General features: G+C 25.9%; 1 protein-coding gene across 2 annotated transcripts in view; it reads left to right on the plus strand.

Annotated features, from left to right (window-relative positions):
* Window positions 1-22,833, plus strand: part of LOC101239386 (exportin-5) — a 154,703-nt gene that overhangs the window by 117,469 nt on the left and 14,401 nt on the right. For both annotated transcript variants that reach the window (XR_010640760.1, XM_065805213.1), the window contains exons 25-30: window positions 4,330-4,466; window positions 4,548-4,642; window positions 17,276-17,328; window positions 17,463-17,578; window positions 17,699-17,749; window positions 17,866-17,912. Coding sequence is in view for 1 of the 2 variants with exons in the window: in XM_065805213.1 (XP_065661285.1) it covers window positions 4,330-4,466; window positions 4,548-4,642; window positions 17,276-17,328; window positions 17,463-17,578; window positions 17,699-17,749; window positions 17,866-17,912 (499 nt within the window). In the remaining variant the exon portion in view is untranslated. The remainder of the gene's footprint in view (window positions 1-4,329; window positions 4,467-4,547; window positions 4,643-17,275; window positions 17,329-17,462; window positions 17,579-17,698; window positions 17,750-17,865; window positions 17,913-22,833) is intronic.

Here is a 22,833-nt window from a genome sequence, read left to right on the forward strand (position 1 = left end):
AGCACGCCAAACTTTATCAAATGCTTAAGAAATGTCAAGAGCAATACCCCTAACCTCACCGCATTTATCTAATGCACAATAAAACCTATCAGTTATTACCGTCAATAAATCAGCAATAGAACAAGAAGATCGAAATCCATATGAGAGGTTAAGTGTTTGTTAATTTAAGACTCAAAAACCTTGCTTATGATAGGAAGAAGACTAATTCGACAATAGTTTTAAGTCAGATTGCTCGCAGAATTTTTGAAAATAGGGATAACAGATGCCGCTTTCCAGCAGGCTGGAAAACAAAACTCTGAGAAGCAGAGTCTTGTTTTCCAGCTTTAAATAGTTTTGAAAGTATAGATGGAAGCTCTGGAAAACACTTCTGCAAGACTATAGTAGGTATGTTGTCCAGACCACAAGCTGTAGAAAAGTCTAAGCAGGAAATAACTTAAAATACAGATGCTGAAGTGATTCCAATGTCAAGCAATGGATCAACCTGTTTGTCAGCTATATCAGGTAGAATGTGGTTAGAGTAATCAAGTGATGAGATTGAAAAGTACTTAGCGAACAAATCAGCTTTGTCTTTAGATGTGGTAACAAAATCCGCGCCATGCTTGAGAGGTAAAATAACAAATTTGCCCTTATTATAGACACTGTTAAAGGATTCTGATGATGAAGAAAAATGAGATAATAGTTTTAAAAAGTTCAATCTGTAATCAGAAGTACCTAAGGGTATATGTGGAGAAACTAAGCACTGACAAGGTTCAGAAACAAGACATAAGTCAAGTAGAGATGGTAAATGATTTGGATTGTCTGGGAAGCAAGTTGAAAGTTGACTATTTGTGTTAGAGATTGAGAAAGGAAAAATTTTTGGCCCTTAACACCTGCAGGTTCAGTGTGATAAGCATTAAAGTCACCAACAACAACAATATTGGCTGAAGGATAAAGAGAAATGGTTTGGTCAATTTGTTCAGAAATAGCATCAAAAAGAATGCAGTCTTGAGATAAAAGATTGAACACAGAGAAAGATGATAAAATGGTGATGAATGAAAGCATATAAAAGAATTGTCTAAACCTAGTTTCTTATTGAATAGGTAATTTTTTACGAATGTAAATGCCCAAAAACTCAAATTAGTTTCACAAAGAGCAAGTTGGTCTGGTGAGCTTTGCAAGAGATAAGACTCAACAAAAAAAATGGTACTTCAATGACCACAAATATTAGTGAATGATAGATTTGAACTTGATGATGACAATGGTGATGACGATGATAACTTTAATATTCCAAGCAATAGCTCATTACTATTAATAAACCCTAAGCTGTAACAAAGGGCTCTAAATATGGCCTTGACAATGCACACCTAAAGTACAAACAGGGACACCATGGTTCTGTTAGTACTCTGATACTTTACAGCTGTTGATGGAATCAGCGTCTCTAAGAGCTACCACAGAGTTACCTACCAGAGAGGCCAGCTGGTAGTAAGGGAAACCTTACTACCAGCTGGCCTCAGAACTATAAAACTATGTTTTTAGAGCTGTACCCTCATTAGGAAATAATGAATAGGGGTTGTGTTATCTCAGAGTTGATTTTTCCTAGTCTTTGCATCAAATAGTGTATCCTACAAGGTATCAGGACATAAAGCTGGTTGTACTGGGTTGACAATAAATGTGTGTGTGTATATACGTATATGTATTTATATATACTTCCAAAGTTTCTCTTCAGCACAAAATGAGTAAATATTCTAATAAGTATCACAATTTTTTTAATTTTTGTTCAAATCATTTATTTTATAAATATATGTTTCGACTATATCATAGCCATCATCAGTTAAAATATATTAAAATGGTTAAATCAAATTAGTAAAATTAAGTTGAATTAATAGAGACCTTATAAGAAAAAATACAATAAAAATGCAATTAAATAATGTAACAAATGTTTTAAAAAGATAAATGAACTGGTAATGTTAAATGGAACTAGATTGAAATTGTCATTTTTACATGGTTCATTTGTTTATTAATAGTGGGTTTTTCCCACTCTATGTACATGCTTTCTTTGAGTTTTAATATAAATTTGTTGGAGGCGGAATCCAAAATTCAAAAATTAGCATGATTAAAACTATTAAAACAGCTTTCATTTGAATGAATATGTTTATAAATGTGTGAGTTTTTATCCCTTTTTATTTGTGTCTTTAAATGGCGAGTAGTTTCCCAATATAACAGGATTTTCAGCCTGCGCATTCAAATCTATAGACAACGAATGAATTAAAGTCTGTAGGAAAGGGATCTATTGCAGAAAAAATTTTTGAAATTTTAAATGAAGTAAAAACCAATCTTACGGCGTGATTTTTGGAAGTGAAAATCACGTCGATTTATTTTTATTTTTGATATTATTTTCTCTATAAATAAATTTCACACTTTTTATTGCTAAATAATTTGATCAAAAAAAATTGAATGAAAACGCTAACTTAAAAACCATTTGAATGAAAAAACTAAGTATACTTTATATTAAAGTATTATAGTAGATCAAGAAACAATAAGTTAGAAAAAACATGGTATCTAATGTTTTTTTGCTTTGATCTTAACTTACTTACTTATACTTACTCGTTAAAGTTTTAATAAAACAGCAATAAAACAACGTCACAAAGTTATTTTATTTTTAAAAAAGTTCATTATGTTCAAAAAACAATTTTGCAGTATTGTTTTACTGTTGCATTACAGCTTTTTACAATAACAGTTTAATACTCTTTAAAAATAAGACACGTTTTATTGTCAGCATGAGCGGTTTAAATAGTTATAACTAAATTGTAAACTATAACTGTAACTTATGCTATTTTAAAGCATAAGCTTGCCAAATAAGAATATTATAAGATAATATTTAAATATGAGAGAAATTAATTTAAAAAGTAGTTATTACAAAATTATGTACAAATAATACAGTTTTATACTAACACCACCACCCCCCCCACCCTCTTACTGCAAAGCGGCACCAGAGATGGAGGGGGAAGCAAATTTTTGAGATTAGATTTTTTTGTATTAATTTGAGCCCTGATATATATAGAATACGTCAATATACAAAAAAATGTTTTGAAATAATCTTTAGAATTTAACTATAATTAGATGATCTTGCATATACCCCACATATATCTCACAATACCAGGAGTAATGTCAATCAGAATAGTAATACCAGGTCAATTAGAGGAGTCAATACTGAGAGTAATATCAATCAGAGCTCTTTCTTACAGTTGTTTACAATTGGAAAATATTGCAGATTGACTGAGCTAGCTATAACAACCAAATGTTTTCTTAATTTTTTCAATTCTCAAATGTTTTATGTTTGAGAAATTTTTTTTTTCTAGGTATTGGTTGTTATGTAATGAAAAGTTTTAATGTTTGTAATTTATACATGGGTTAATTAGTGCAAAGTTCTTAAAAGTAATATAAAAGTAATGTAAAAAAAAAATATACTTAATTATTATTATTCTATACTAGGTCAAATATAAATTTATATTGTGAAATCTATTATAGAAGAAGCCTAGTCATCATAGTTTTATCATCGCTTTGATTGTTTTTAAATAATTGTTTGTTTTTTATGCTAAGAGTTATAAAAAATTGAAACTTTTTAATGTACAAAAGTCAATAGAAAAATTATTTTTCACTTTTATTATTCAATATGCTTTTTTGATCCTTCTTTTATGTGCTAACTTTAAGCATCTCTTCATTCAATTTTTTTTTACTATTCTTTATCAAACTTTCTAATTTTTCTTTACTGTTCTTCTTTTTCTCCTTCTCCTTCTCAACCCTATATTACGTACATTTTTTTTTTAACTTTGAAAAAATGGACAATTCCGATGCAGATTGTTAAACTTTAGAGTGTTGTTTAAAATTCAAACACATGTTGTAATGACTTCAAAATTAAGCAATGATGATCAAAGAGAAACCGCTGCAAAGTTAATATTTAAATAAAAGGAGTTATCTGTTTTTAACTGTGTGTTGGCGTTTGGCAACATTATGTAATATAGGGTTAAGATTGCACCCTTTTGAATGCTGTTTCTGATTAAATTGACTAAACCCATTCCCTTAACCAATATTGTATTTATTTCTGATTTTAATGTTCATTACACTAAAATGGCTAAATGGGTTTTGTACACCTTCTCATGTTTCTCACTCTTAGCATTGATAAATTTTTATTTAAGACTTGGGAAAAAGAAAAAAACATTGTTAGCACATTTTTTACTTTTTTGACTTGTAATTGAAAATTCAAAATATTGTAATTTATTTTTTTTAATTTTTTTTCTTTTATTTATCTTTTAAATATTAATAATTTTACAATATTTATTATTTTTTTAGTTATACCATTTTATCTCATCTTCCTACTTGTGTCGGGTCTGAGCTTTATAACTTGCCAGGGTTATCAGATCTTCTTGTTGAGAAATTAGCTATACCTTGTGCACACTTGCCTAACTATAGAATAAAGAAGGTGTGGAGTATCTTTTCACTTTTTTGTTTTGAATGCTTCAAAAATGATTTAAAAAAATTTGGTTTTTAATATCCTTAATATAGTTTAGAATCTTTTATGAGAAGATTCATAATATGCTGTCCTACAAATCAACTCAGAATATTAGGACCTTTTCTTGGTACTTCTTTACAAATAATGTCAAAGGTTTGTATTAAAATTATATCTTATAAAGTTTGATATTCTTGTATATTAATTTAAAAAAATGGTATTTACAAAGTTATTTATATATGTATATATTATATATGTATGTATATATATATATATATATATATATATATATATATATATATATATATATATATATATATATATATATATATATATATATATATATATATATATATATATAATAATTTACTTTCTGATCATCGTTTCAGATTTCAGTCTTCTTGTTCTACTGCTGATTTGTTAACGGTAATAACGAATAGGTTTTATCTAAAGTCTAAAAAGTCTTTGATAAAGTTTAGCATGCTGGTCTTTTCCATAAGTTTTCGATCTCCAAGAAATTCTCACATCTAAGGTCGCATTTACTGATGATACTACCATTTGCTCTTGTCTTGATAAGAAGCCAACACTCTCTGGTTGTTGGAGGGGGCATTTGAGCTTGAAAAGGATCTCACTTCTGCTCGCAGCATGTGGCTCTCAGTGGCCGGTGAACTTTAACTCTGATAAAACTCTTCTTTTTTTTCAGCTAATTATCACAATAATCTAGATTTTCTTATATTTATGAACGGTAATGTACTCAACAAGTCATCTACCCTTCATCTTCTAAGATTAACTCTTATTTCTGATCTTTCTTGGAAGCCATATATCAAATTGATTGCAAAATTGGCATCTGCTAATTTTGCAATCGATTGATATATGGCTTCTTTTTTGTCTTAATTTTGCATCTCTTTATTGTGTTTGCCACGTTGTAAACATAGTTAGACCTGCTCTTGCAGCCGACCTCCAACTATTATCATATCGCCGCAATGTTGCTTCTCTTTCTCTTTACTATAAATACTGTAATGGAGCTGCTCTAAAATGCTAGCATCACTTGTGCCATCTACTAAAACTCATTATCTTGTTATTTGTCATTCGAATAAGTCTCATCCTTTTACTGTGACTGTTTCTAAATGCTCCAAAAATTCTTATTTTTCCTTAAACATTAGTTCTTTAGAATTCGCTCCCTTAATCTTGTTTTCCTGATTCATATAGTTTGCAATCTTTTAAGTTGTCTGTTAATTGTTATTTTGCTCAATATACTTCATCCTTTCATCATCCAATGATAAAAAAATTGCTACTTTATAAATAACTTTTAATCATTGATTTAAAGTTTTTATTTTATGCGAAGGCTTTAAATAAAATAAAAAAGTTAATATAGTGATTGTTCAAAATAAATGTGTTTTGTGTAAATTAATATATGATGTTATAATTAAATTTTTTATGTAAGCATATTTTTTTTACAATAAATTTGAATTTGAAAATTGGTTTAAAACTATTTTCCCATGTCTTTAAAAAAATTTTTGAAAGATAATTTTTAAATTACTTTAAGTTATGAATATGTTAAATTTAATTTTCCCATTGCAATGGAATGATTTAATTGCTTAATTTTTTTTTATTTCTATTTTCACAAAGAATTGTTCAAAACCCTTTTTTTTAACTTAACTAATCAGAGAAATTTTTTTAACTTAATTAATCAGAGAAATTTTTTAACTTAACTAATCAGAGAAATGAGAAATTAATCAAAATTACTATTTTAAATAAACTACAGTATTTTTTTAAACAAACTACAGTATTTTTTTGTTGTTGTTTTTTGCAACTTTTAGGAAAAAATAAATGTTTATACAATTCAAAAATAATATATATATATATATATATATATATATATATATATATATATATATATATATATATATATATATATATATATATACATATATATATATATATATATATATATATATATATATATATATATATATATATATATATATATATATACACACACACACGCACATTTCTCAATGATTTTAATGTTCCAAATCAATGTTTCTTTGTTAACCAGCTGTGGAAAACAAAATGTATGAATCTTTTAAAATGAGTTACTACAGGGTGGCCAGCGGTCCTTGAAATCCTGGAAAAGTCCTGGAATTTTATAGGTCCTGGAAAGACACCCCTTTTTACATAAAATCCTGGAAATCCTGGAACTTTTTTTTATAGAGTTATATATTCCGTTTATTATGAAAACAAGAAAATGGAATATTATATATTCCGTTTTCTTGTTTTTATCTTTTACAAAATTTTTAGTTTAATTATGTATTTTCTGGAATGATCAAAATGTTTTGATTGATTTTACTATATGTATTGTTAATTCTACTAATTATTTAGAAATTAAAATATACAAATACTATATATATATATAAATTAATATATAATATAACTAATGCCCAAGTAAAAAAACTGTTGTTTCCAAACAGAATGGCTATACAATAAAAAGTATTCTTCTTGGATAAGATTTTGTTCTTCAAATTCAAAGAAAGCAAGATTTAATTGGTGTCAAACAGATATTAATATTTCTATCATGGGAGTATCTGCTTTGGATTCTCATGCAATGGGTAAGAAGCATAAAGAGCATGCAAGGACACATAATGCAGCTGATATATTCTTTACAGGTAGTTTTTTAGTTTTTTGATTTGAATTTTTACTTTTTATTTTTAAAAGTGTTTTTGAATTTTCGAATGCTTGGAGCAAATTGATTAGCTGTGCACTTTAGCGGATATTAATTTTTTTTTTACACATTTCATTCCTAGATTTTACTACAGAAATATCCGGCTATAATGCAGCTTTTGTTAACTTGCAAGAACATTTTCTCAATTCAAACAAGGTTTTAAATGACAAAATGGCACAACCTACTATAGAGGATCTTCAATCTCCAGCTCTGGTTACAAGGCAGAAATAATATGGACCTTAAATGTTGTAATGTCACATTTTTCTTTAAGATCATGCTTAAATTTAAATGAAATATTCAAATCTATGTTCTCTGATAGTACAATAGCATCAAAGTTTGCATTAAGCAAAACAAAATGTGGCTACCTCATAAATTTTGGTTGAGCACCATACTATCGAGAGCAACTTATATCTTAAGTCAGAACATCACCCATCTTTGTTTTGTCATATGACGAGAGTATGAATGTAATCTTTAAAAATGAACAAATAGACTGTGGAGTTAGATACTGGGATTCAAATTCTGGTGTTGTAAAAGCTAGATATATTGATTCTAAATTCCTCAGACGTCCAAATTCACAGAATTTATTTGACAAACTTATTGAAGCAACAGAGATCTTTGATCTTGGAAAACTAATTTAAGTATCAATGGATGGTCCTAATGTTAATTGGGAGGTTCTAAAAATGTTAGATGAACATAGACAGGAAAAACGATATTCCTGTATAGTTAATATGGGCAGTTACAGTTTGCACATTGTTCATGGTACCCTACAAACAGCAATAAATTCCTAAAAGTGGGAGTTAAAAAAAATATTTCGTGCAATGTATAATATTTTCAAAGAGTCACCAGCTAAAATAGATGAATATATTAGAGTTTGCGAAACTGATCTGCTTGCTTTGCCATAAGTATGCATATTTGAACAGAAAAAAATATTATAATAAATTATCTTATCTTTTATATTTATATATAAGTTAAGAGCATTTCACCATTTATATTTTTGGATTTTATTGTTTCTCAGTTTCTGTGCAACTCGCTGGGTAGAAGATGAAGGTGTGGCTTCTAGAGGCATTATTGTATGGCCAAACATGGTTAAAATTATAAAGTATTGGGAATCACTATGCAAAAGCAGACGTCCTAAAAATAAGAGCTATGAAGTTCTGGTAGATTATCATCTTCACAATTTTGTACCTTTGCAAATGCAGTTTTTCAAAGATCTTGCTAAAAAATTGAAAGGATTTCTAGTTCTATTTCAATCAGACAGGCCTATTGTTGCATTTTTATCTAACAGTTTAGAAAGTATGTTGCGAAGTTTGATGAAAATGATTCTCAAACCAAAAATTTTAAATGAAGCTGCAACTGCAAATAGTTTAATTAAGATTGAAGTAGGTAAATCAAACAACCACCTAGATGTAAACAAAATTGAATTCGAAACGGCACTAAAACAGATGCTAAGTTCTCTTTGTTGTAAACCAGAAGAGAAATTAGAGTTTATAATGGAATGTAAGCAGATTATCATAATGTTATTGCAAAAATTACAAGAAAGATGCCCTTTGAAATATTCTTTAGTGAGGAATGCTTCATCTTTGTCTCCAAATGAAATGGTTCAAAACAAGGAAATATCCGCTGTTAAATTCAAGGCTCTAGCTGAGAGATTAAGTGCATTAAAATGGCTTTCAACCGATGATGCAAATGATGCAAAACAACAATATGATGAATTTGTTAGTGCAGAAAGTGTTCAATTTAATGAAAAGTTTGAGCCTTTTAACAAGTTAACTGATTCTGTTGATAAATTTCTTGCTGTCTATTTACACAAAACTCTGAAGTATTCAGCATTGTGGAAAGTCTGTGCTATCATTTTTGTGTTATCTCATGGCCAGAACGAGGATTCAGTGTCAACAAACAGTTGTTGGTCGAAAATCTGCAAGAGAGATATCTTATTTCTCAAAGAATAGTTTATAATCACATGAATTCTCATGACATTGCTATTCATCAGTATGAGCTCCCCAGCGATCTTTTAAAAAGTTGTAAGCTAGCATGCAATTGCTACAATGCAGTATTGAAAGAAAACAAGGATCAGTTAAAGTTAGATGAAGTAAGCAGGAAACGTCAATTGATTGATGGAGATATTTTAGTTATTAAAAAACAGAATGTGTTAGAAAGTGCATTTTGAAAGTGTTTGTATGAGTTTGAACAAACTTTACATAAATATATGTATGTATATATGATTTATATTTAACACACAAACAATTATATGTATGAATGTAGGATTTATATGCGTATTCAAATATAAATATTTAGTTGTTTCGTTCTAAGACAATATATATTGCATTTACTAGTCCATTTTATTGTTGAGAAAAAATCAATATATCCTTGAATAACCCAAAATTTCCTTGAAAAATCCTGGATTTATCCTGGAATTTAAAATTTACTTTTAGCTGGCCATCCTGTACTAAGTGATGCAAGTTATTCTCTGGCAGATTGTTAGGTATTATCAAACCAACCCCCAGGATGGAGGATATAAAAATAATAACACATTCTATTAATATAATTTTATCTTATGTGTGTGTATGTAGTAGAGGTTGTTAGTCGACATTAAAATATATTTTAATTATGAATATAAAAATACATATTTTTGTATATATGATTAAAATATATACATATAAAAATGTTTATTTTATCCCCGTATGTATATAAGTATTTGGTTTTTATTTATATACTGGCATCAATATACATACATATGTATATAAAATTTAATTGAAATTTATGTAATATTTTTTTTAATGTAATATATTTATACATGTAATATATGTGTGTGTGTGTGTGTATTATATATATATATATATATATATATATATATATATATATATATATATATATATATATATACATATATATATATATATATATATATATATATATATATATATATATATATATATTATATATATATATATTATATATATATATATATATTATATATATATATATATATTATATATATATATATATATATTATATATATATATATATTATATATATATATATATTTTATATATCTATATATATATATATTTTATAAATATATATATATATATATATATATATATATATATTACATGTATATAATTAAAAATGTATACATGTAATATATGTATATATAATATATACATATATAAAAAAATAGTATGTATTATATGTTTTATATATGTATATAATTCATTCATATATATAAAGCGCTCAGCTTGTTACTCCATGCAACAACCTTGATGAACAAGTTTGTTGCGCGGAGTATCAAATTGTGCTACCAGGAAGTGGTACTCCCAGGAACATGGTTGGGATCAAACTCAAAACTTCTCACTTATGAAGTGAATGCTCTATCATTTCACCACTATCACAATGTATATGTAGGTGTGTGTGTATGTTTATATATTAGCTCATCCCATTTTGACCTTCATTAGCAAATTTTATTACGCAGTGTGTCTCAAAATGTTTTTAAGGTATTGTTTTCTTAACGAAATTTTTTTATTTTGGATGACTATTTATACTTGCACGAATCATTTAAGGTTTAACTTTTTTTTACAATTTTTGGGTTTTCAAGTTCATTTTCAAGCGATCAACATGAATAGAAATTTACAAATCATTAACTCTATACTTATGTCATTACAAAGAATGAAAGGTTTTTTATCTATAATGGTTGTACACATTTTTCTTATTATTTTATTTGTTAACTGGTGGTATTTTAAAAACACACAAATTTGTTATGAAATTAAAATAATGTGTTTTTCAAACTCGATAGCATTGAGCCCCATTATTTTATTATGTTAGATTCTTTTCATCTCATACAGTTCCCCCACCTCAAGCACTGGCTATTTAAAAGCAAATTTGCACAAGATTAGCTAAGTTTTGTGCAACCATTATTCTTATTTACTTCTGGCCATGTCAGAGAACTTGAAGCCTTAGCCATAAATAAAACTGTTAAGCCAGAGAATAAACTATTTAGACAAAAATGGAGCTATTTTCACAGTTTTAAGCATTTTGCTACATGAAATTCAAGTTGCATTTCCCCAAAATCATTAAGGTTCTTATTCTGAGTGATAAAATAGTCAGAGAATATCAGAATATCTGAGTAGTCAGATCAATAGAATGGCTGACTACATTTCTCTCTCCTGGGTATTGTGGTTTTTGACTTTGCAAATGTTCTGATTCTGCAGTTTTTAAAGTAAAACTTAGTTTCATAAGTTTTTATATTTTAGTCTTATTATTTAAAAATAATATGTCATAAAAGTAACAAGTTGTTTAAAAACATTGCAAAATGGTTGTCAGATGAAAAAACTAAGAAAATAATTTGATTTTTTTTCCAGTCTTTTCTCAAATTCAGAAGAAATATAATAGAATGAAATCAGTTGAAAAAGCACTTAGATTTTTTCTTGTCAAAATTAAATGTAATGTTTTTTAGCAGTATCATTTTAAACCTTATTATATCTGTGTTGCATTATTTTTAATTTACACTTTTAAGATCAACAAGACTATCGGCAGATGTGCCATTATACTGAATATGAACTTTCTGCAGAGATGGTATCAAAATCATGGTAAATCCATATTTGGATCTGATAACTGTGGTGCTGGTGTTAGCATCTTCTGACAGAGATCACCACATTGAAGTAGTAAAAGTTGTTTAATCAACTCAAAGGGAGATCTAAAAAGATGTAAAAACAGAATTAAAGCCAAAATCCTTCTGAAACAGCTTTTGTTGATAAAGACCAGCCACTAGGTTTTGAGTTGTATATTTCACCAAACTCAAGACTAATTTTTGATATAAGTCATAGTTAGAAAAAATACCTACAGATGAGACTTCCTCAGACTTTTTGGATAAAATGAGTTTCAAAACTTTTTAAAATCTTTCAACTAACAACTCATCAGAACTCACAGCAAAATCTTAAATCCATTTACAGAATCATTATTAGAAAGCTCTTTCAATGTAAATGTTTCAAATAGGATGGTTAAACTCTAATGGTAATTGCTGGAATTTGACTTTAACTTTTTAAATCATCTTTGTTATTTAATGCAATTGCAACATTAGAAATGACATAGTCTACACATTTTGACAGTATGTTAGTATAACTATAAAAGGTGACATAAATTCTATGCAAGCTCTAAAAAATTTCTCACTTTATTCTTATAATATTTGTTTGTGTGCCTGAAAATAAATAATCTGTAAAATGGTGCTATTGAAACTTTCAGTCTGAAAGGAAAAAATAGTATTCCCAATATTAAATTTAATAAATTTATGTTTATTAAAAGATTAAGTTAAGTTGTTTTATGTTTAATAAAGTATAACTTTAATAATGTGTAACTTGTAGAGTTCATAAAAAATTTGTAAACTCTGCTAAACTCTGATATGCTAATATAATCATTTTAGGCTTTCAGAATTACTAGTTATTATTATTATTATTATTTTATAGTTACATTTACTTAAATTTGTTTATATAAATTTTTCAGTATGGAAAAGACCACATTTCATTGTCATCCTGGAAAATAAGCTATTCATAGATAAAAGTTTTTAATAAGTCTATTAACCATAGGTTTTATAGATTATGGGTTTTATAGATTTTGTTTTGCCGAAATAAATATTTTAGCTGGTGTAATCCAGCTTAATCTTCATTTGAAGTTAAAGAAACACAAAATAAAATACAAAATCAACTAGATTACAGTCTAAATTTGTGACATGTTCCGTTGGTTTAGCTTTAAAGCTATTCACAAAAAACATAGTGTTAAGTGCCGAAGAGCAAGTTATGGCTGACATTGTTGTTTAGACATTATTGATTCAAACTGTGCACTTGCAGCAGCTGATAGTGACTATGCTAAATATAAGCGTATGTTTCCGGATTCTAAAATTCCTAAAGCATACCAAAAAAAAATTGGATAAACTAGAGTATATGATTCAGATTGGAATGCCCCTTGTATTAAAAAAGTTATTTAAAATTAGTGCACGAGCGGTAAATTGCCAGTGTAAAATGGATATGGCAGGTGATGCGGGTAATAAGCATTTTGGCGGGCTTTTTTGATATTTAGATAAAAAAGCTCATGTATAAAAGAAAATTGATTATGTTTTAGTATTTAAGTTTTACAATGATATATTTTGTATCAAATCATAAATAAGATAAATGATTGTTAGCAACAATTGTTTTTCTGATATTTATTTAAACATCTTAGCATTTTCTAAAAAATTGTTAAAAAGAGCATTATAATTGACCGAATTTTTTTAAACTATTTTAATAAAGTTTAAAAAATATAAACTGTGGAAGTTATATTTAACATTAAAATGTCCGAGAGAGCCATTGATGGTTAAAAGTTTTAGTTAGGAGGCATTGCTATCTAGGGAGATTTTTTTTTTTACTAAGTAACGTATATGATTTTAAATGTAATAAAGTACAATATTTAAAAAAGATATATACTTAGGTAAAAGTACACATTTAAAAAAATACTTAAAAAGTACAAAATTTACAAAAAAACTACTCAATTACAGTAACTTGAGTTTATGTAATTTGTTACCTCTATAAGTCATGTTATTTATTAAATAAATTTTATGTTTAAAATATCTGATCATTGATTTTTGAATAGTGTCAACATCACAAGGCATGAAATTGTCATGATGGAGTCTGTCCTCAAAATCCTTTGCAGCAATATCAATTAATTATCCAGTTAACAAATAAAACCATCCTTCAATATAAAAGTCTTGCTTGTATACAATTCTTTTAAATAAGTTTCGTGAAAAGGAGATTTATTGTAGTTGTTGCTTTTCTTTTGTTTTTAAAGAAATGTGAAATAATAAAAATTCATTCAAACAAAAATCTATTACCTATTAATATGTTTCTGTTCAAAAATAAATACCTGTTTTAACATTATTTTAAATCTTGAAAACTTTTAACATACTTTTTAATCTAAATAAAAAGATTAAAATAGTCTTGTAGTCTCCTTGTGGTCCAGAATGTTGTGTATGGCAAAGAATGTTGGGTACTGAACTTTAATTTGTCATAAATGAAAAATTAATTGGAATTAAAGTAATTTAAAAAGTTATTCTTTTTAAATTACTTTTACTCCAAGTAATTTTTGATTTGTGGGGATACCAATTAATGTTTTTTTGATTTGTCATAATATAGTTTTTAAAAATTTATATTTTTTTAAACTGCAACAACTTTGATGGTATGTAAATTTATGTAATAAGTTAACAAACAAAAAATAAAAATCATAGTTATAATACAAAATAATTATAAAAATAATTAAAAAACAAAAAGGCAACCGCAAAACAATAAAAATGAATGAACAAAGAGTAGGATCTTTTTTTTTTTACTTAAATTAAAGAAAAAAAATAATTAATTTTAATTTTAATAAAGAAAAGGAACAAATAAAAATATAAGAAAAAGTAAACAAATAAAATGAAAAAAAATAATAAAAGAAGAATTATAAGAAATAAATTTTATGTTTGTTTGTAATAACTTAAAATATAAATAAATAATACCTTATTTAATGTAAATTGTAAATAAGTAATAACTTATTTAATGTAAATTACAATTTAATAAATAATTTACTAAATATTTATTAAATAAATATTTAGTAAATAAATAAGTAATAATTTATTTGTTTACATTTAATTTAAGTCTTCCTAATATTTTTTAGTTTTCTATTTTTATTTATATTCATATATTTGTCTTTTTGCATTTTATTTTTAATTTTTTCTTTATTGTTAATTATATTTATTCTACTTCTATTTTATACATTTATAGTTTTCATGTATAATAAATTTTATAATATCTTACCACATGTTTTTATACATTTATAGTTTTCATGTATAATAAATTTTATAATATCTTACCACGTGTTTTTATACATTTATAGTTTTCATGTATAATAAATTTGTATATTATCTTACCACATGTTTTTATACATTTATAGTTTCCATGTATAATAAATTTGTATATTATAAATACTATTTATAAATAATATTTGTATATTATGTTTATTGTTGTTATAAAAACTATTATGATACAGTTCCTTTTTTATTTTAATTTTTTTATCCATTTATGGACACTTTAGATTTTTTACATTTTGTTCATGTGTGGAGCACAATTTTATTTGTGTTGTTTAAAACTAATCTATCTTTTGTGGAAACTAGGGTATAATGGGGTGCTTAGAAAATGACAATTTTAGTTTAAAAATGTCAATTAATGTCATTAAATTTTAAATGTCATTTAAAACGTAATGTTTAGAAACTGGCATTTTTAGTTTAAAAATGTCATTTTCAAGGCATTAAAAACTATTAAACATTTCAAAATCTTTGAAAGAAAATCATTTTAGAAGTAAAGCTTGTTCTTTTATCTTTTTCTTCTAAACTAGCACACAGTGGCAACCACTACAAAAAAAAAACAATTTTTAGCGCAGTAACTTTAATGACAATTTCTCTGACTTTTGAAATAAAATGAAGTTTCTCTGACTTTTCATCATTTTTTGTTTTTTAGATGTCCTATGTCTACTTTAGCAGGGTTTTTTTGTTTGTTTGTTTGTTTTTTTTGTTTTTTTTTTAATGCATGATTGCTTTTGTTTGTCATATTGAGTCTTTTTGACGCAATTGGCTCATTTTTACTCAGGGTGTCTAGTAACAAGGCTCTATATGGAGAGAAGGTCAGGATTGCAGTTTTTGAACTTAAATGAGTTTAAAAATTTTTTCTATCAGGTCCTTCTTGCACTTCTTACTTGTTACCTCTTACACTACAAAGATTTCTAGTATAAATTCTTACAATTATCTTATTAATCAATATAAAAAAATTATTTAAATATATAATATATGTATGTATGTATACACGCATATTTATACATATATATCTACATGCATATATTTACCATTTTCATAATACATGGCATAAATCACACAACTATATTTATCTTTGCAGTTATTTGTCATGAACTTTTTTTTTTTCCAAATTTAAAAATATACAAAAAAGTTTTCAAATATATATATATATATATATGTATATATATATATATATATATATATATATATATATATATATATATATATATATATATATATATGTATATATATATGTGTATATATATGTGTATATATGTGTATATATGTATATAAATGTATGTGTGTATATATATATATATATATATATATATATATATACACATACATATATATACATATATATACACATATATATACACATATATATACATATATAAACATATATATATATGTATATATATATATATATATATATATATACATATATATATATATATACATATATATATATATATATATATATATATATATATACATATATATATATATATATATATATATATATATATATATATATATATATATATATATATATATATATATACACATTTTTTTATAAACAGATGATTGTTTTTGAAATAATAATTTGTTTATAAAATGATGGTTTGTTCTTTTAATTTAAAGAATGCATAACCAAAACCTTTAGTTGATGAATGTACACTATGTTTCATGTACTATATCAGCATGAGCTATATTAGTACATGTATATATATTTCATATGAAAAAAAAAAATAAGTAAAAAAAAATTAATTAAAAAACAAACTTAATCAAGAAATACAAAACATTAGTCTTTAAAGCTGTTATTTTTACAGTTTGGCATTGAGGTGAAATTGAAAAGTTGTTAAAATGATGCAGTAACAAATTAGATATACTTAGTTTTCTTTCTCTTTTTACCATATACCTGTAAGTTTTTAAAAATTAATACTAAAGAATGTAAGAATCTTTAAAAAAGTTTATTTTAAAAAACCAACAGATTTTAATAAAAACAAATATAAATATATAAATACGAGAAGCGCACAACATATTAACATTAAATATGAGAAGCAAACAACACAATATTATCATAAATATGAGAAGGGCACAACATATTAATTATCAATATGAAACAAACATTTAATAACATAATACTAATAAAATAACATAATATAACATAATAATAATGAATATAACATAGTAATGTAAAATAAAACATTGTTTACAGAGATTATCATCAGGATGGGAGTGTATTGAAAATAGAAGTTCTGGTTATGAACAGTTAGTAGTTTACTATTTTTTTGTTACACAATACTCAAATTAAACATAATTTATCAACATAGTTTAACATTACTTACTTTTGATATTTTTAAATTATTTTATCAATTACAACAAGTTATAAAGAAACCTTTTAGCATAAATGAAGAAGCCATGCTTGTACAGTCAAATAAGATAAATGAAAAACAAAAAAGGGAGATAATAAATGACAAAGTGATGTCTACATTATCTAAAGAATTTATTGATACCCTATGTAAGAATTTTTTGAATTTATTGACACCCTAAGTAAAAAAATTTTAAATTTTTGTTGAGATGTTATTTGAAATAATTTTATTAATGCATTCTTTAAATTTTTAATAAATCTTTACTTTAGTTTTATATTGTACATATAAAGGAGAAAATAAAAATCAAGTTATTCCTGATGGTTTGTTTATTTTTATTTATAATAATGTTTACATTTTAAGCTCACACTGGCTAAGGTCAATTTTTAATGTAATTTATTGAAATCAACATTGTGTAAACTTTTTAAAAAATGTTTAGATTCAATATCTATTGGAGTAATTGGAGACTTTTTGCTTAGTTACCAGGTAAGAGTTTACTTGGTTGCAATCTACAGACTTTATAATTTATTCAAATGCTTTTAATTTCAAAGAGTTTCAGTATTTGATGCCATTGAAGAAATTCAATGAGAAATCTGGAAATTCCTTCTTTTCTTCAAATTATAGATTTTTTTTTCATCTAAATTAATAAAGAATTTCTTTAGTTATTTTATTTTCTAATTTTCACCAAATTCGCATTGAAAGTATAAAATATTTCAGATATTTTAAGCTTGTCTATTGCTATGAATTAGTTTTGTGTTAAATTTATTGTTATTAAATGAATAATGTCCTTTTTAAGATTCTGTTAAAAAAATTATTTTGTATTATTTAATCGTATAAAAGTTTTACAGCATTTATTTGCTAAACTTTTCATTGGGTACAAATATTCTAGAAGTTCTTATTTAATCATGCAGGAATATATTTAATAAAATTTATTTCGTAAAACATGTTTTGCTTTTTTTATTTAGTTTTAAAAATTGAATAATTATTGCTAAAGATTGCAAAAAAGTGTAGCATTATTGAACCAATTAATGTTGATTCAATAAGGATTTCCATTAAATAAATAAAGTTGATTCGATAATGGTTTCCATTAAATAAATCAATTAATGTTGATTCGATAATGATTTCCATTAAATAAATCACTTAATTCCATTAAATCATTTAATGGAAAACTTGTAATTGCCAATTTTTTTAATTTTTTCACTACAATATTTATTTTTTAACATGGCAAGCTTTGAATAAAACTACAGTTAAAAAACAACTAAAACTACAGTTAAAACTTTAAAATTATAGAAGTATTATTATACATATGCTTGTCCATTATTCCTTCAATGCATTAGAGTGATCCTAATAAAGAAAATGCTGAAAATCACCAACAAGTCATTTCACTATCTACATCTTCTTTGCACAGCAGCTTTGTTCATCAAGGCTTGTGTTTCATAGTTAAATAGTTGTAGCAACAACAACAACAAAATTATTTTGTACATATTTATGCAACAATCTATAGCTTGCTTTAAAATCTTTACTAAAAATAATATAAAGTTATTCTTGCTTATCACTATATTTCAATTAATGCAATTCTTAAATATAAAATTCACAAATTGTATCTCTTGCACTAGCTAAATAAAAACTAATAAATTTTTTTACATTTGTATATTATATATATTAGGGTGTCCCAGCTGCCCCCCAAAAATCAAAATTTGGTCATGGACAGCTGTTCAAGTTTTTGGTAGTGGGTCTTGGCCTAAAAACAACAGCTATTACTTTTTTTCTGATCGCATATGAGTTAACACAAGCAACATGAAATTTGATGTGAAAAATATACATTTTTCATGATAAAATCATACGAATGTTTATTTTATCTTTGTTTAATATTATTATTTAACTAATCTATATAATATTGCTGAATTTAGTAGTAGTAGTAGTAGTAGTAGTGGTAGTGCCCTTTTGAGCATGTTTGACACAAAACTCTTGGCAGCCATTGCAACCGAGGTAATGGCGAAAAGAGTCGCACCACTTTGCTTTGTAAGAAAACAATGTGGATGCAAATAGCTAACGTACATAAACTTTAAATTATGTAATGTTAAAACATACTTAAACATATATCAAGTTTTACAGTTAGGCTTTCACATAAAATTGCATTGCGTCAACCTCGTCCTAATTTTGATCTATTGCATTTATTTCCGTTAAAAAAAATAATTATATAGTTTTAAAATTTTTATAAACGACTTGCCAGCGTGGCTGAGTGGATAGCGTGCAGAGCTTTTGAACAAAAAAGCCATGGTTTGAGTCTTACCAATGGCAACTATTCTTATTTTATTTTTTTTCAATTTTTATAATAAAAAATATTTTTTAAGTTTTATAGAGATATGTAATGATTTTATACACTTTAACAAACAAAAATATTTTTGAAAAACAGGGGGAAATTTGTGTCATGATTGAGACTAATGTTATTTTAATTTTACATTTCAAGTTTTTTACAACTAAGTTGAGTTCGTGCAAAGAAAATGAGTATATAACATATTTATATATAGAATATAAAATCTATAGAACTATAAAGTTGTTTTGTTTTGCATTTTAAATAACAAAGATTTAAAAAAAATAAAGAAAGCAAGCTGATGATTTGAAATTGGTACATGGCGGTCTTAACTTTCTTTAAAACAGTAAGGGAGTTTTAAAAGTATGTTTTTAATAAGAGTTGAAAGTTCTAATTTGATATTTAAATTACGCCATTTTATTAAATTTATTATTTTTAAAAATGATTAAAAGTTAAAATTATTTAATATTAATATATTAAATAATTTTAACTTTTATAGGAAATTATGAGTTTTAATATAGAAAATTATGAGTTTTACAGCTATTTTACCATTAAACCTTCTCCCATTAAACATTCTCAACCGAGTGCACAACAACAGAATAGATAACCATCAAAATAGTATACTCCATTATTTTTTGCCTTAACTTTTAGATTAGGGATCGTCCATTAGTTATGCAACTCTAAATTTCACAAATGAACAAAACAAAAAAAATCAAAATTTTCCCTCGCAGAGTTGTAAGGTAAATAAAAAATCAAAATAGCTCATTAATTTTAATGAAAATTGCCACCTAAAAGAACTTAAGGTCTCTTTCTTGTTTTTTTAAAATAAACTTAGCATTGCGTAATTTATAGATAATTCCTTAGCGTTTGATAGTCTATACTTTTTAATGGTCTATAATCTTCTTAGTTTTATCTTTTGTATAGCGTTGCGTACAAACATCTGTAAACGTCTTTATGTTGAGTTGCAGGCAGTATACAGAACAATCATGTATAATAAATCTATAAAAATTAGAAAACTTTTGAATTTTATTTTAACAATTAGAAAACATTTTTGCTATGTTATTAATTTACTATAAATATAATTTTAATATAAAATAAATGCTATAATTATTATAGATATATACTATAATAAAATTTTTGCTATAAATATTGCTATAAATATAGCAAGATTGAAAAATATTCAAATTTTATTAGGGGAAGTCTTTAATTCCTTAAAATGACACTGATGACAACGCACTAAACTACTGAGCTATCAATGATATGCGTTTAGGAGAAAAACAAACCTAATTATAAATCTCTTATAAGCTCTAGGTATGCGGTAAAGGTGCACATGTTAATTTTTTTGCTTTTAAAGCAATTTTTTAAATGAATTTTTTTATATAAAAATATTGAAGTAAACAAATAATAGGTATAGAAATGATTGGTAATAAATATATTAAGGTAATAAAATGATTGGTGTGTAATAAATAAGTTTAGAAATGGTAAATTTAATAAAGACCCGTATTTTATGGGTCCGCAAAGCTGAGATATATAAAAGGAAAAAGTATAGAAAAGCTCAGTGTGGAATAGACTTACAAAGATTTTTACAGGTCAGATAAGCTAGTTTTGATTATTTTTCAGATTATTAATGATTAATATATAATATAAATGTACCATAATGGAAACTAGACATAATGATGGATAGTACAAGGGATATTAGGGACTTGGTATAAATGAAAAGAAAATCAAGGGACATAAATTACCAAAAAGAAGAAAGTAGTTCTTCACCTGCTTGCAAACCTTAAGGATGAACTCCATGCATAATGATGCATTATCTCTTACAATTGATAATGTTCTGAAGCATTATATGAAGACAAATATCCCTCCAATAAGTGGAAGAAACAACATTGGCAAAATAATTAAAGAAGCACATGATGAATTTATGAAGTTAATGAAATACAATGAAAATTGAAGATATTTGGATAGCCTAGGAATCAAGAAGTTTGTGTCAACATTAGATGCCACCATGAAATTTTATAAGAAATCTGTTCTCCAAGATATGGAAGCTCAAAAACGACATTAAATATCAAAGGAAAAGGAAAGCATCTTATTCAGGAATTGATTAAGTCTATGCAAAAGTTGTTGAGAAGAGGCAGGAAAGAATCTATGATGAAGCTTTTTCCAAAAGAGACCATTCAGTAATGTTCAAAGAAACTGTTGAGTTTGAGTTAACCAGTTCTTGTGATGAATCGGTTGGACTATTGGACTCAATTTAGCCTGCTCTGAAATTGAAACGCGACACAAAAGGCAAATTAAATCTGGTGAACCCATATTTGTTCCACATGATATTCTCAAGAATCTAAATGTTATTGCCCAGATTGTGAGGAATAATATTAGTTATACTAAGATGAATTCGTTTGTATATTTGATGATATCTGTAACATGGTAGTCTCTGTTGCAACAAAAAATCAACTAAATCAAATCAAAATATTATTTTTGCACAAACTCTAGGATTACAAATACTGTGGAGGTTTTAAGTAATGGACTAATTGTAAGGCCGTTAGGTATAGTTTTATTAAAAAATTAATTCACTCACTCTTTACATCAAAGGACAGCATACTGCAGCTTGTGTTTGCCTGCTTGGCAGACACATGCTGCAGTATGCTGTACTGGTCCATATATTCAACTTTTTATAAGGTAAGCCTAATGCTTTTACAACATCATTGAACAAAAGGATTTTTTTTAATTGCTTAAATAGACTCAAGTGATCTTAATAGACTCAATTGGATTTAACTAACAAAACGATTATAAATTGTTGCAGATTCAAAAACCACTACTTGCAACTTCCACCAGTTAATAAAGCAACTTTTACTATCCTGAATTTCCTAGAGCAACTGAGAAAGAAAAAGAAAGCTTAACAAATGGCTTCCGTGAATTTCTAGAGTTCGGATCACTCAAGGAGATTACCAAGAACTTGTTGAACTCAACTTGTTATTAGTTATGAAAGGATCCGAACCTCAGAAGTTTTGCATGAAGTACCCTGGAGCCTTGCACAAAGCAAGATAGATGGCAAAACTTCTGTACAGTATGAAAATAGTCCTATTGTCCTAAATG

Source organism: Hydra vulgaris, chromosome 09, assembly GCF_038396675.1.
Source record: "Hydra vulgaris chromosome 09, alternate assembly HydraT2T_AEP".
In the NCBI taxonomy this organism is placed as follows: domain Eukaryota; kingdom Metazoa; phylum Cnidaria; class Hydrozoa; order Anthoathecata; family Hydridae; genus Hydra; species Hydra vulgaris.